Below are 13,717 nucleotides of genomic sequence, written 5' to 3'. Positions count from 1 at the left end.
AAATATTAAGAAATTACAAGCATTAAAGTAAAAGTTGTTCATGTTTAGTTCCTCTCCAACACATCCAGTGATTTTAAAAATCCTGGTTTTAAATCTGAACGGTTCGGTAACACATTTATTTACGGCTCCTGTGTTTGTGCTGAAGAGTAGTCGGCTGCAAATTATAAACTACCTCCAATAAAATCCCACAAGGTTTCATATTAATTATAATGGAGCTGGAGAAAATGTCAGTTGTTACAGATATAAAGTACCTGCCACTTTGTAGGAAAAGAAAAAATAAATGCTGTATAAGTGTAAGAGTGTAAAAAAGTTGATAAACAAGGAGCTGCATGTTATAGATTTTCTTGTTAATCTGAAAATATTCTTTAAATAATGTTTGTGCTGAATAAAAATACAAATAAAACTCCGTAACTGCTGTGAAACACAAGTCTAAGACTGCACGTTTAAAATGAAACGTGTCATTTTTCTATGTTGTAATTTAGATTAAAGCAGAAACACTATTATTTTTCACTAAATAGATATTTTCTAACTGTTTGTTAAAGTAACCTGAAGGTGACATGATGTCAAACAAAGTGCGACCAAAGTCATCGTTTCCTTCTTTGTTCACTTGTTTCCGCAGAGATGGTCAGAACATTGTTCTTAAACCCCCAGAACGAATGACGCTGTTTGATTTAATGTGTTAAAAACATGAATTCAGAGATAAAAATATACGTCTTCTACGTGCTGTTTGATCTACATGTGGAAGAGACACGACTCTGCTTCTGAATACGAGTCTCTCGTGGTGAATATACTCAGAGTCTCTTCACCAGCTCTCCGTCCTCTGCGTGTCCAGGACCTACCGTCCTCCGTCAGTCTCTGTGTCCTGCAGGGGGGACAGGGAGGCGGGGTGGGGTGGGGGGTGGGACTAGAGGGGACCCTCCGGCGGGTTGTTCCTCCTCACCCGGGCTTTCCTGCTCTCCTGCTTCATCTTCAGCGTGCGCAGCTTCTGCTGCCGGCGCTTCTCTCGGTACCACAGCTGCTCGCAGTACTCGTCCACGCTCAGGCTGTTGCTGTCGACCATCAGCAGGTCCTTGTAGCTCCTGAGGGGGAGATGCTGAGGATGCTGAGGATGCTGAGGATGCTGAGGATGCTGAGGATGCTGAGGATGCTGAGGATGCTGAGGATGCTGAGGATGCTGAGGATTCTGCGGCAGCCACGAGTTCCTGTGTCCCGGCAGAGGAGGAGGAGGCCCGGACTGATCCAGAAACCCAGCGACGGTCCTCCCCGGCACCACGGGGCCCGGCTGGTTGTGGGTGTGGCTGTGCGGGTGGAGGCTGTGGTTGGGGATGACGTGCAGGCGGTACCGGGTCAGAACCTGGCTGTAGGAGTGCTCGCGGCTGCTGCAGGTGTAGAGGCCGGCGTCGGCCAGCTGCAGGCGCTGCAGCAGCAGCCCTCGCTTCATGCGGAGGGAGCGCTCGTCGTCGTCGTCGCCGTGAGGCAGCTGAGAGGAGACGGAGACGGTCAGGATGAGACACCCATCGGAGGACAGGACAGGACGTACGAGGACGGGCGGGACTCACCTCTCGGCTCTCGGCGGTTTGCTGCTGGCCGTCTGACGGCTGCGTCGTCCACCTGATCTCAGCCTGCGACGACCGAGGGACGCACTCCAGGAAGGTGGAGTTCCCCTCCACGCCGTACACCACCTTCACCTCCACGGAGGCCGAGTCTGACACACACATATGAAGATCACATGACATTTTAGGGAAACGGGATGATAATAATAACATGATGAACATATTTCTGGTGGTCGGAGTGATTATGAGCACAAACACCTGCAGGAGTCAGCAAGAAACACATTTAATCTTTTATTTATATTGTTATTATTATTATTATATTATAGTTTTAACCTTTACTCAGTGTTTTTGGATGCAAAACTGCAGTTACACAGTACGTCCTCTAGAGGGCGCCACACCTCCAAAAATATGTAGAAATAGCTGCATAATAACGTGTTTTTATGTGTTTTGAGGTCTAACCTCAGTTTGGATTTGACTCCATCCTGAATACTTCAGATTAAAAACTCATTAGTATTTTAATTCACATGAAGACTCTTTGATCGCAGGTTTTTTTTTAATTTCATAAAATCAAGTCATATGATCTTCAGGTATTCACTCGCTGTCAAAACTCAAACAGTCAGAGATTTATGAAGATCTCCTCTGAAGCCACGAGACAAAGCGTTGTCCTGCTCAGACATTTTTACATTCCTACTGCCACTTTAAAATATGTGTGTGTGTGTGTGTGTGTGTGTGTGTGTGTGTGTGTGTGTGTGTGTGTGTGTGTGTGTGTGTGTGTGTGTGTGTGTGTGTAAATCCTCCGTCCACGATGTGGCTGACGACAGGAACATATTTCCAGCAGTTTATTCATACCAGACGGAGGTTCTTACCGTCCTCTGTGACGGGACACTGACTCCAGGGATCTCCGTACTTCACATCCTGTCTCCGAGCCCGCCTGACACACACACACACACACACACACACACACACACACACACACACACACACACACACACACACACACACACACACACACACACACACACAGAGATCAGGGTCTCCGCTGTGTATCTGTCTCCTTAGAAGGACTCGTTTCATGTTTGGTTGAATTTAAAGGAGCATTTCATCAGTTCAATGCAACAAGATAAGATAAGAACTCAAATAAAAAGGTGATATTGTATTTTTTCATGACAGAATATTGAATCAGATCAGAAATCTGATCTAAGCTGGATTCTCTGGTGCTGGTCAACGTTCTGTCTCCGAGCATCTCTACCTCTTGCTGGTGGTGAAGTATCTGGAGCAGGTCTGTCCGTCCCACGAGCAGTACGGGTCTCTGGACAGACAGCACTCAGCACAGGCAGAACCGTACAACTCACACCTCTGGAGACCCAACTGGACCACACCGAGCTCACTGGACACAAACAGCTGCTCCTGTGGAGGAGAGGGAGAGGAGAGGAGAGGAGAGGAGAGGAGAGGAGAGGAGAGGAGAGGAGAGGAGAGGAGAGGAGAGGAGAGGAGAGGAGAGGAGAGGAGAGGAGAGGAGAGGAGAACAAGAGGAGGAAGAGGAGAGAGATTCATTACATTTTTGTGGATTCACCTCCTTTCATCTCTTTTTCACTTGTAAGTTGCACTTTGTCCTCCTGCAACAATATTCTTAATATATATCTTTACATTTATCAGTAAATCTGTCATCTGGATGTCTGAACTCAAAATTTACTGCGTTGAACTGTTCTGGAGAAACATCTGGGAGGATTTATCTTCACGTTTTTATCTGATTGTAAACCCTGAATCATCCTGGAAGTTCAAGAGGCTGCAACACAGCAGCTCGGCTAGTTAGAACATTATTAATGATTATTATTATAGGTTATATGATTGAAAGCAGGTCCTCAAATTAATCTGTTGTGTAATTTGTAAGTAGACAGACAGACAGACGGAGGAGGTGGAGGAGGAGGAGGAGGAGGAGGAGGAGGAGGAGGAGGAGGAGGAGGAGGAGGAGGAGGAGGAGGACCTACTCTTTTGGTGGACAGCTGCATGCTCAGGATGGGAGTCGGACTCTGTGGGATGAAGAGACAGAATGGACACAAAATATTCATGAATATTTGGCAGAAGAAGTCCTCAGGTATTTATTGAAGTATTAAAACCACACTGTCAGAAATGTGACTGAGACGGTACAACCACAAAACGTTTCAGGTATTTAAATGAAGAATGATTTAAATGACTATCAAAATGGTTTTCAATTGATTTCTTTGGCTCAGTTATTTTAATCGTCAAAGTATTTCACCTCTATTTGTAAATATTAGTTTTTAATTCAATTTATAGCAACACATCGTATTTTATGTGTGTAAAAATGGTCTGTAAAGTAACCTTCAACTCCAGCAGGTAATAAAATGCAGAAAAAAGTCCTGTAGAGATAATAAAGTAGCATAAACAGAAATAAAAACAGTCTTTCAGTAAACAGACTTCTCATATTATGACTGCAGGAATGTAGGAAGGAGGTTCGACTTGTGTGACTGACGCCTAAAAAGCGGAACGGCCCTTTAAGTAAACTCATATTTCAGCCTTTCGGAGGTCGACGCTAAACGAAGGTCAGAGCAGCTACTGAGACCAGGAATCTAATAAGTGTCTTTCTCCGTCTTCAGAGGGATGAAATTACCCCGCAGCTCCAGTTGTCCGGCTCGCTTGCGTGTTTCAGCATCTCACAAAAGGGAGTCGGCGACCCCTGACCTCCGCAAGCCGGGTGGAGGAGGAGGAGGAAGAGGAGGAGATGATGGAGGAGGAGGAGGAGGAGGAGGAGGAGCGTGGATTTATTTTTACAGGAAACCAGCAAATAAACTGTGAAACAGCTGCTGGAAGCGTGTTTATTCCAGCTGTGAGGAGACGTGCTGGCAGGATGTTGTCTTCCTTCCTTTCACCTGTGTTCAGCTTTAATTTCTCCATTTCAGTTTCTGCTTCCTTCTCTCACATATTCTTTTATTTCCCGCCCCTATTTTTGTCTTTACCCCCCCCCCCCTCACCGCATCCATTAGCTTCTTGGGAAATATGTGCCCTGCTCTGTTTATTCATGTTTACTGGATGTTTTCCAGACAGATCTGCAGGTGGACACCAAAACATTTTAGCTATAAAAATGCGGAGTGTGTTTGAGCTTCTGTGTGATAACATATGAGGGATTATTTTCAGATGGACCTCCAGAAAACTAAGAAGAAGGAGTGACTTTAGTTAACAACACCGAGATAACTGATGGACACATTTTATTCACTTTGGATTTGATGAGAGAAGTTGAATGGGAGTCTATGGAGCCGGAGGCTTTTTGGAGCCGACCTCTAGTGGCACTCGCTGGTATTGCAGCTGAAGACACTTCTGGATCAGAACCATTTTACAGACCTGAAGCTACGAACTCTTTTAGAAACAGTCTGTGGTTCGAACACTAAACTTCCAGCTGCCTCGCTGGGTAGAAGCACATTTGTGTTTGGACGTTTTGTCTTTCAGAAACCTTCCTGGACGGCTGCGTCTCACCTGGAAGACGGTCAGCTCCTCCAGGATGATCTCCTCCGAGGCCGAGTTAACTTTAAGGACCAACACCACCTTCACCACCTTCCCATCATCTGGAAAAGAACAGAACAAATACTGATAAGTCAGTGAACACATAATAATGATATATTACAAATGTGCATTCATATTTAGGCTTTGAAACCAAACTCTCGCCTGGTTCATTATTTACAGGAAAGGTTTTTAATTCTGCATCCATAACTGTATCCCAAAAAAACCACAGAATTCTGTTTTTGTCGAATATTGTTTGCTGATTTTGTAGGCTGCATTTTGTTTTTTAAAGTTCAGAAGATACAAAACAAATTTAATAAATCTCTTATCAGGCAAATAAAAGGTTTAAAGTGATGAAACAAACACTGTTAAAATGACAAATTTTTTTTATCTTAAACTATTTCAGTTAATTTGCTATTTAGATTTCAAACAGGATTATTCATTTCTACCATCAACAGCTCCAGTTTTCTCTTCTTAACCACTGAGGACTCGCATGGTTTCCTTCTCAAAGTCACAGTAAGTTATATTTTAAACAATAATATAATTTCCAAAACATTTTTACGGTTCGGTTTGACCTTTGACCCTCTTTATTTACAGCTTCAGGCTGCAGCAGCACCACAGCAGGAAGTCAGTCAGGAGTTCAGATTTAGACCTGGTGGTTGAAATTTAAGGCCTCCGGTCAGGTGAGGTCAAGGGTCGTTGCTATGGGAACCTCAGACACACGGATTTGCTACTCACTGGCACAGATTTATTATAATTTAAGAAATGTGATGATGCAGCTGCTAAAAAAACAGACCCACAAATATCCAAATACGAGATTTAGATTCTTCCGCGACAGAAAATAGTCCCTAACAAATTATCTGTTTCCTCCTGTGAGAGTAAAGTTTGCTAAAAGCTCCACTGCCTGGCTGTTTGAGCCTTCTTTAAGAATAAAACTTTATGTCTGTGGACTGTTTTATAAGATTTACATCATCTGAAGGATCAAATGGGACTAATGCTGTTGATTTTGGTCTTTTAATGGGATTTAAATGGCAAAAACAAAAACTCATAAAACTCTGTTCTGCACTATTTAATTCTACATAAACTAAATACAGATTTAACGTCCTCATATCTAAACACTGATTATTTGAAGGTTTAAAGTGATTTTGACATTTAAAAACAAGAAAGATAATGTCTGAAAAACAACAAAAGTAGGATAAGTAGGTCATTAAAGCCAGAATTATTGACATGTAATTGTTAACAGATTTTTAAGGACCTCGTGTGGCTTAATTCAGCAACAATAACAGGGAGGTTTGGGTGCTTAAAACGGAATTAACGAGCCACAACTCAACGCGTGACCTCTGGGTGACCTGCAGACTTTTCAAAGCTACAATTTAATTTTAGAATAAACTACCGTGATGTTAGCACGTGGCTACATGTGAAATAAGGACATCATCCACCCATACAAATCATCTGTCAACTGGTCAGACGAGTGGAGAGATTCATCACGAGGGAATCAGAGCACTTGAAAGAGCAGAAGGAGCGTTTATCAGGCAGGTAAATGTGCAGCTGATGGAGGAGATGAGAGATGTTGGAGAGGAATCCACTTAGAGGAGATGTATGGAGCAGCCGGAGAACCTCTGGCCCCGTCGGCCTGTCACCGCCGGTTAAATAACTTCCACCATTAATCACACACACACACACACGCACACGCACACACACACACACACACACACACACACACACACACACACACACAGGATCATAAATACCGATGTGCACACACCCACCGAGTTCCTGCAGCTGTGACAGTCGCAAAGAAGAAGAAAGAAAAAAAACAGGCTAAGCACTCAGGAACCAGTTCACCCCGCCAAAATAAAAGCTCTCCGTTTCACACCTTCACAGGTGCTTTAAGGAAATTATGAATGAAAGCATGATGACACAACACTAAACTCTCACTACATAAACTTTTTTCTACGTCGGGCTTAAACTCTGGATCCATTTAGTTAAAATCAGTTTGAGCTGATTCACCAAAGTAAAAATGGACATTTGATTTCTTATATTTTGTTTTTCATTCCTGCTTCATCTCTGGTTTTTCTCTGTTTTGATGAAGAGTAGCTCTCTTCCTCTTCTCTCCTCTCTCCGACCACCACATCCATCAGCAGAAAAAAAATGTCTTTTTAATCCCTTTTCATTTCCATGAGAAAGTTTATCTTCCATGTGATCCTCGTTGGAAACATTTTTAATAAAAGTGTCATTTAATATCAGTTTATTTTCATCGTAGTTTTTCTTCTTCTCGTCTTTCCTTCCGTGCTTCTGTTACTCCTTTTCCTTCGTGCTCTCAATCAACTGAAATATCTCTAATTACAAAAAAGTCCAGCACTTCAAGTTCAGATTCAACGACTGTAGTTATCTTTGAAATATTTGCTTAATAAATGAGAGCAGAGACACGTCATCGGCTGCACTTGTGTTATTAAAAACTCTCCCTCTTCATCTCCTCACCTGTGCCCAGGTGCAGGACGTCGTAGGGTCCGTCCTCTGCGTCCACCCGGTCCACGACGACCCTCTTCAGCATGTAGGTGGAGTTGACCCGGGTCAGGACGGGTCGGCCGCCCAGCGGCAGGACGGGCTCCCACATCAGCTGGTGCTGCCGCATGAAGCTCACCACCTCGTCCGGGAAGTCCTTGGTGGACTTGTGGAGGGCGTCGTAGGTCTCGCTGGGACACTGGAGGACAAACCGGAGGGATGTTAACATATGAGGGATTATTTTCAGATGGACCTCCAGAAAACTAAGAAGAAGGAGTGACTTTAGCTAACAACACCGAGATAACTGATGGACACATTTTATTCACTTTGGATTTGATGAGAGAAGTTGAATGGGAGTCTATGGAGCCGGAGGCTTTTTGGAGCCGACCTCTAGTGGCACTCGCTGGTATTGCAGCTGAAGACACTTCTGGATCAGGACCATTTTACAGACCTGAAGCTACGAACACTTTTATATCCAGACTGTGGTCGAACCACATCTGAGGATAACAGAGAGAAGTAAATAAGCTTCAGTGAACAAGATGGGAGTGATTATTTTCTGTGTTCAGGGGGTTACGACCGCAGAATCTCTGTGACGGCTTCATTTTGGTTTCCATCTTTCCGCCTGACGTGACTTCACCTCCCTGCAATCAACCTCGAGATCCAACAGCCCTCCGCAGAGAGCTGACCTCCCCGACAGGCAGTGAAACCACACCTGACACACACACACACACACACACACACACACACACACACACACACACACACACACACACACACACACACACACACACACACACACACACACACACACTGAAACCCTCGTGACAGGTTGAGGGTTCCCAGAGGAGCTCCCAGCGAGGTGTTAAATCACCAGACGTTCTGCCTCACAGCTTCATCAGCTTGTTTTCATTACAGCCTTCGTGTGTGTGATCTCACCGGAAACTCTTAGTTTCACACAAACAGGAAGACTATCGTGGCTCCACTGTGTTGGCAAAGAATTATGGGCCGTTAAGCTTTAATATGGCAGCTTTTTGGAAATTAAAACGACAACCTGTTAAAAAAAACAAACTGTCCTTAAAGGGCCAGTTCACCTCAGAAGTGCTGAACTCGAGGTTGCAGAACGACAGCTCACAAACTAATCACTGTTGGTTTCCACTCATGGACACTATGCCCCGCCCACCTATGACCTGTCTGCACCACAGACCTGTCAATCAAACAGACACGCCCCCCAAAAACAGGTCTTCTTGAATCTTCTTTTCTAATGAATGAGGGATTATTTTCAGATGGACCTCCAGAAAACTAAGAAGAAGGAGTGACTTTAGCTAACAACACCGAGATAACTGATGGAGACATTTTATTCACTTTGGATTTGATGAGAGAAGTTGAATGGGAGTCTATGGAGCCGGAGGCTTTTTGGAGCCGACCTCTAGTGGCACTCGCTGGTATTGCAGCTGAAGGACTGTAACTCCTGCCTGGTAGAAGAGTGTAAACAACCTGTTATCCCAGTGTGTTGTGTGTTGTACTCACAGTTCCTGGTCTCGGGTAGGGGATGCGGCCCTTGTACTCGACCCAGCGGTAGTCCGGACCTTCCTTATGGGCGAACGGTCCGTTGAAAGCAGCACGAATGGACGCCATGGAGAAGACACACACCGCTGAGCCACGAAATATGGAGCTGTGGGAGGGAGAGGAGGTGTTGGTGAAGGATGAAGGAAGGAAGGAAGCAGCGAAGGAGGAGACGAGGTGGGAGTGCTCCTCTACGGCGGGGCAACGATAACACAACCAGCCGGGCCTCTTCAACTTTGACCCCAGACACCCACCCACACCTGACCTCTGCTGCTCCGCACCGCTGGGCGCGCACGTCGAAGCACGAGAACTTTGCTTCAGTGGTTAAAGTGACAATAAAGTTTTAATTAGAAGTTCTTCAGTAAACTGGACTGAAAAGAAACACGTTATTTCAGTCGTGACTCCCACCGAGGTCACGTCCTCCGGGAGATTTATGGAAATCTGAGGGAATAAAATCACACGAGGAAGACTTTGCAAATCTTAGGTGTTGTTGTTTTTTTGGGAGATTTGACTGTTTACGGAATAAATAAACTAATTAGAAACTAATAACAAACCTGGAACCAGATCATAATTCACAGGACTAAAAAACTGTTTAATTAAAAACTAAAATATTACATTTACATAATTAGCTTTTAGAAATCATAAAATCTGTAGATTTATGTCAGTGGTTCATTCTTAAAGTTGTCTACGTGCGAAAAAAGGTTAAGTTATGTTATTTAAACCCAAAAAATAATTGTAGTTATATTTTGATATTGTAAATATTCAGCTAAATTTAAACTAAACTTAGCTTTGATGTTTCACATTAAAATGACAAATTAAACACGTACATATTGATACTGGAGTGTTTGAACTCTTTATCATTTATTCATTTGAATAAGTTTTTCATTGGAAGTATTTCCTGAGTCACCTGGATGTGCTGAAGACTCCGTAGATGGACGGGCTCTGAGGGTCTTTGGTCTCCAGAACAAAGATGTCCTCTAGAAAAAACACAGATTCATTTCAAATACAACATTATGAATCAAATCAAAAGCCAAGGGAGGAGGAAAGGAAGGAGGGAAGGAGGGAGGACAGGAAGGAAAGGAGGTGACATTTACTGCAGTTCTTCATTGTGCTTTTGTTTAAAGATAAAGGAGGGTTAGAGAGAGATAACCGTGATATCAAAGGTCTGTTCCAGACCAGGAGGAAGGAAGAGGAGGGAAGAGGAGGGAAGAGGAGGGAAGAGGAGGGAAGAGGAGGGAAGAGGAGGGAAGAGGAGGGAAGTTACCGAGCTCATCGAACTGTGTGTCGACTCCAGATGGACCCGGGACAGAACAGACCAACCGGGCTTTGAGGAAGGTCGTCCAACGGTTGATCAGACTCCTCTTCCCCCCAACGTCATTCTGGATGGAGGGAGAGAGGAGGGAGGAGAGGAGAGGAGAGGACAGGAGAGGAGAGGAGAGGAGAGGAGAGGAGAGGAGAGGAGAGGAGAGGAGAGGAGAGGAGAGGAGAGGAGAGGAAAGGAAAGGAGAGGAGAGGAGAGGAGAGGAGAGGAGAGGAGAGGAGAGGAGAGGAGAGGAGAGGAGAGGAGGTGAAACATGAACTCGACAATAAATTATGTTGTAATCTAAAATCTTTCACTTACAAAAGCAAAATATTTGCAGCCAGATTGTGTGATTTGAAATGACTTCAACACCACAGTTCACCAAATTTCTCGTAAACTTCTGATAACAAGTTTTCCATTAACAGTAAATATGTTAACTGATTTATCATAAAACTTTGCTGGCGACATCATTTCTGCCAATAATGGTCTTATTTTTTATATTCCCAAGGTAGTTGCTGTATTATTTAGCGGCGTGTGGATCGATACGAAATAAAGATGCAGAGGTCTGACGGAGATGTTGTTTTCAGACTAATCCCTCCATGAAGACGTGAACCCCAACGAGTACCTTGCAGACTCGAGCCACCCGGCTGTACACCCTGCGGTCCCACGGCCCCGCCTCCACCGCCCGCTCCTTGAAGAAGAAGTACACCTTGTCGTCGTCGGGGCTGTGAGTGTCGGGGACGGAGAAGGAGCCCACGAACTCCGGCTCTGAGGGGAGACGGACCACCTTCAGCTCTCAGGACGATGGAGGACGATCGCGCGTTTGTTGTCGCAGTTCTTTTAAATTGGGATGTTTGTTTTTGTTTCACGTCTCAAGATTAAAAAGGTGACGTCACCTGTTGGTTTGTGAACTTTATCAAGCCTCCAGGTCAGATTTTGTCGTCGCCACCGACCACAGAGTGAATATAAAAGTGTTCGTAGCTTCCAGGTCTAAAGCTACGAACCAGATCCACCGCTGGCTCCTCCCCCAGCTCGTCCAAATATGGTCACTTCCTGCTCCGAACTAGCAAAGATGGTGACTGACAGAATCTGAACTGGAGGATTCATAACGTTCACAAACCAACGATGACATCACTGCTGGATGATGACATCACTGCTGGATGATGACATCACTGCTGGTTGCTGATTGGTCCAGAGCGGTAGCCTGTGTAAACGTCTGGTTTTAAGACTTTTAGTTAATAATGTTGTTGTTTTTTGACCAAATAAAATTGCGATGAATCAAATTCCCACAGAAAAACTGAGATGTATGAAGTATTGTTTCAGGACAGAAGTTCTGGTTGCTGGACTGAAGATGAACTTGGTCGATGTAATAAAATGTTATAAAATGTAATAAAATGTAATAAAATGTAATAAAATGCTGGTCGTAACTGAGACCTGAAAATGACCTCCCGGCTCTTCTCACCGTTGAGCCAGTTGTGGTCGTAGGCTTCGGTGCGGATGTAATGCTGACTGCTGCCCTGGATCGACGTGCGGAAGATGGCGGCGTTGGCTCCCATAAAATCCACCGAGGTGCCAGCGTACAGTTCACCGTCTGTGGAGGAAGAAACACGGAAAGAAGGACAACACAATATTATTTTATTGTTAAGTAGATATTTGCAAGCCGGTGCATTTATGTGAAAAAATATAAATTCTTCTCATCTTGTTTATGAGATTTTCATAATTGACTAAAGTGTTAATTACAATTTTTGTACTCAGTTGTTTTGATTTAAAAAAGTTGCCTGAATGGCTGAAAGCACTTCCTGTAGCTCCGCGTGCAGCTGGCGAAGAGCGCCGCAGTTTATTAATCTGCTGCGAACGCCTCACATTTATCTGGCGGCCCCTTCGGAGGGACCCGACCCTTATGTTGTGAAACTAACTGACTCCAAGAAGTTTTAAATTCCACCTCGAGCAGCTGCACCAGTGAAATTATGGCTGAATGGGTTCAGTCACATTCGGCTAAAAATACTTTGTACTTTTACTCGAGCAGGATTTTGATTGCAGGAATCTTATTTGTAATGAAGTATTTCTACGTTTGTGTACTTTTACTGCAGTAAACGATCTGAACTGTCAACACAGACACAACCAGCAGTTTATACAAATGTATGGTGTCTCTTTAATTCGTCAAAAACATCCAGATGTGCAGCGTGGATGTGTTTTATGTCCTTTATGTCCTCGGTGTTGCGTTCGGGGGCAACAGCTGACGTCAGCACGTGAAATAAGTCACACGGACCACACACACGGCGAGCAGGCGGACAGACGGACGATTGTACGCCGAAGAACATTAGTGTCACCAGAATATGAACATGGCTGTTGGAGAATGACACTGATTTAATGCATCCACTCTGTGTGTGTGTGTGTGTGTGTGTGTGTGTGTGTGTGTGTGTGTGTGTGTGTGTGTGTGTGTGTGTGTGTGTGTGTGTGTGTGTGTGTGTGTGTGTGTGTGTGCGTGCGTGCGTGCGTGCGTGCGTGCGTGCGTGTGTGTGTGTGTGTGTGTGTGTGTGTGTGTGTGTGTGTGTGTGTGTGTGTGAGAAACCTACCAGTGAGCCGAGCAGCGAAGGGCTCGTTGGGACTGTAGGGACATTTTCCTCTGCCGGACTCCAACGTGTGAGGCAGCATGAAGGAGTTCTGCAGAGAGAGACCACACACACACACACACACACACACACACACACACACACACACACACACACACACACACACACACACACACACACACACACACACACACACACACACACACACACACACACACACACACACAGAATGATCAATAAACAGAAGGACACTGTGTGGTGTCTGATCTTGGACGGAGGACGTCGGTCCTCTGAGAACAAACTACACAAACACGTAGTGTGTTTCACCAAATGTGTGTTTTGTGTCTCTTTGTGTGTTGTTTTGTGTTTATTTGTCATCCTTCTCTTCATGGTCATTTAATTCCTTTTGTGTGTTTTGCAGGTGAAGAATTGAATTGAAGAATGACTTTGTTGAAGCTTCTTTTCCTGATCCTGACAGACATGTTCAGTAATCTGTTCGTGCTGAAAACATTTCTTCGATTACACATCATTCGTAACAGCGCTGAAAATACTGAATTTGTCTTTGGTTTATCGATGTGTGGATAATAATTTACAGAAAAAGGGATAAATGCACCAACAAACAACAAGAAAGCAGAAAGTTTGAATCTCATTAGAAGCTCAAAGTTTAACCTTGGAGTCCAACATTTCAGAGAGTTAGTGTGGCGTCCCTG

At 44.3% G+C, this 13,717-nt stretch overlaps 1 protein-coding gene across 1 annotated transcript in view; it reads right to left on the bottom strand.

Moving 5' to 3' along the window:
• The window catches only part of LOC138630023 (semaphorin-3D), a 54,964-nt gene that overhangs the window by 477 nt on the left and 40,770 nt on the right, over positions 1 to 13,717 (bottom strand). The window contains exons 6-18 of the mRNA XM_069714107.1: positions 13,011 to 13,098; positions 11,897 to 12,025; positions 11,060 to 11,202; positions 10,399 to 10,513; positions 10,042 to 10,111; positions 9,099 to 9,243; positions 7,548 to 7,770; positions 5,043 to 5,131; positions 3,542 to 3,583; positions 2,803 to 2,960; positions 2,420 to 2,484; positions 1,560 to 1,705; positions 1 to 1,480 (exon numbers count right to left, since the gene is read on the bottom strand). The exon at positions 1 to 1,480 is cut by the window's left edge and continues 477 nt beyond it. Of these exons, the coding sequence (XP_069570208.1) occupies positions 905 to 1,480; positions 1,560 to 1,705; positions 2,420 to 2,484; positions 2,803 to 2,960; positions 3,542 to 3,583; positions 5,043 to 5,131; positions 7,548 to 7,770; positions 9,099 to 9,243; positions 10,042 to 10,111; positions 10,399 to 10,513; positions 11,060 to 11,202; positions 11,897 to 12,025; positions 13,011 to 13,098 (1,989 nt within the window). The 3' untranslated portion in view covers positions 1 to 904. The remainder of the gene's footprint in view (positions 1,481 to 1,559; positions 1,706 to 2,419; positions 2,485 to 2,802; positions 2,961 to 3,541; positions 3,584 to 5,042; positions 5,132 to 7,547; positions 7,771 to 9,098; positions 9,244 to 10,041; positions 10,112 to 10,398; positions 10,514 to 11,059; positions 11,203 to 11,896; positions 12,026 to 13,010; positions 13,099 to 13,717) is intronic.

The sequence above is a fragment of the Brachyistius frenatus genome, unplaced genomic scaffold (assembly GCF_029030835.1).
Source record: "Brachyistius frenatus isolate BFR_SWC_R1_liver_20210118 unplaced genomic scaffold, ASM2903083v1 Contig_126, whole genome shotgun sequence".
NCBI classification, from domain to species: Eukaryota; Metazoa; Chordata; class Actinopteri; family Embiotocidae; genus Brachyistius; species Brachyistius frenatus.
This window is presented reverse-complemented; position numbering and strand designations above follow the sequence as displayed.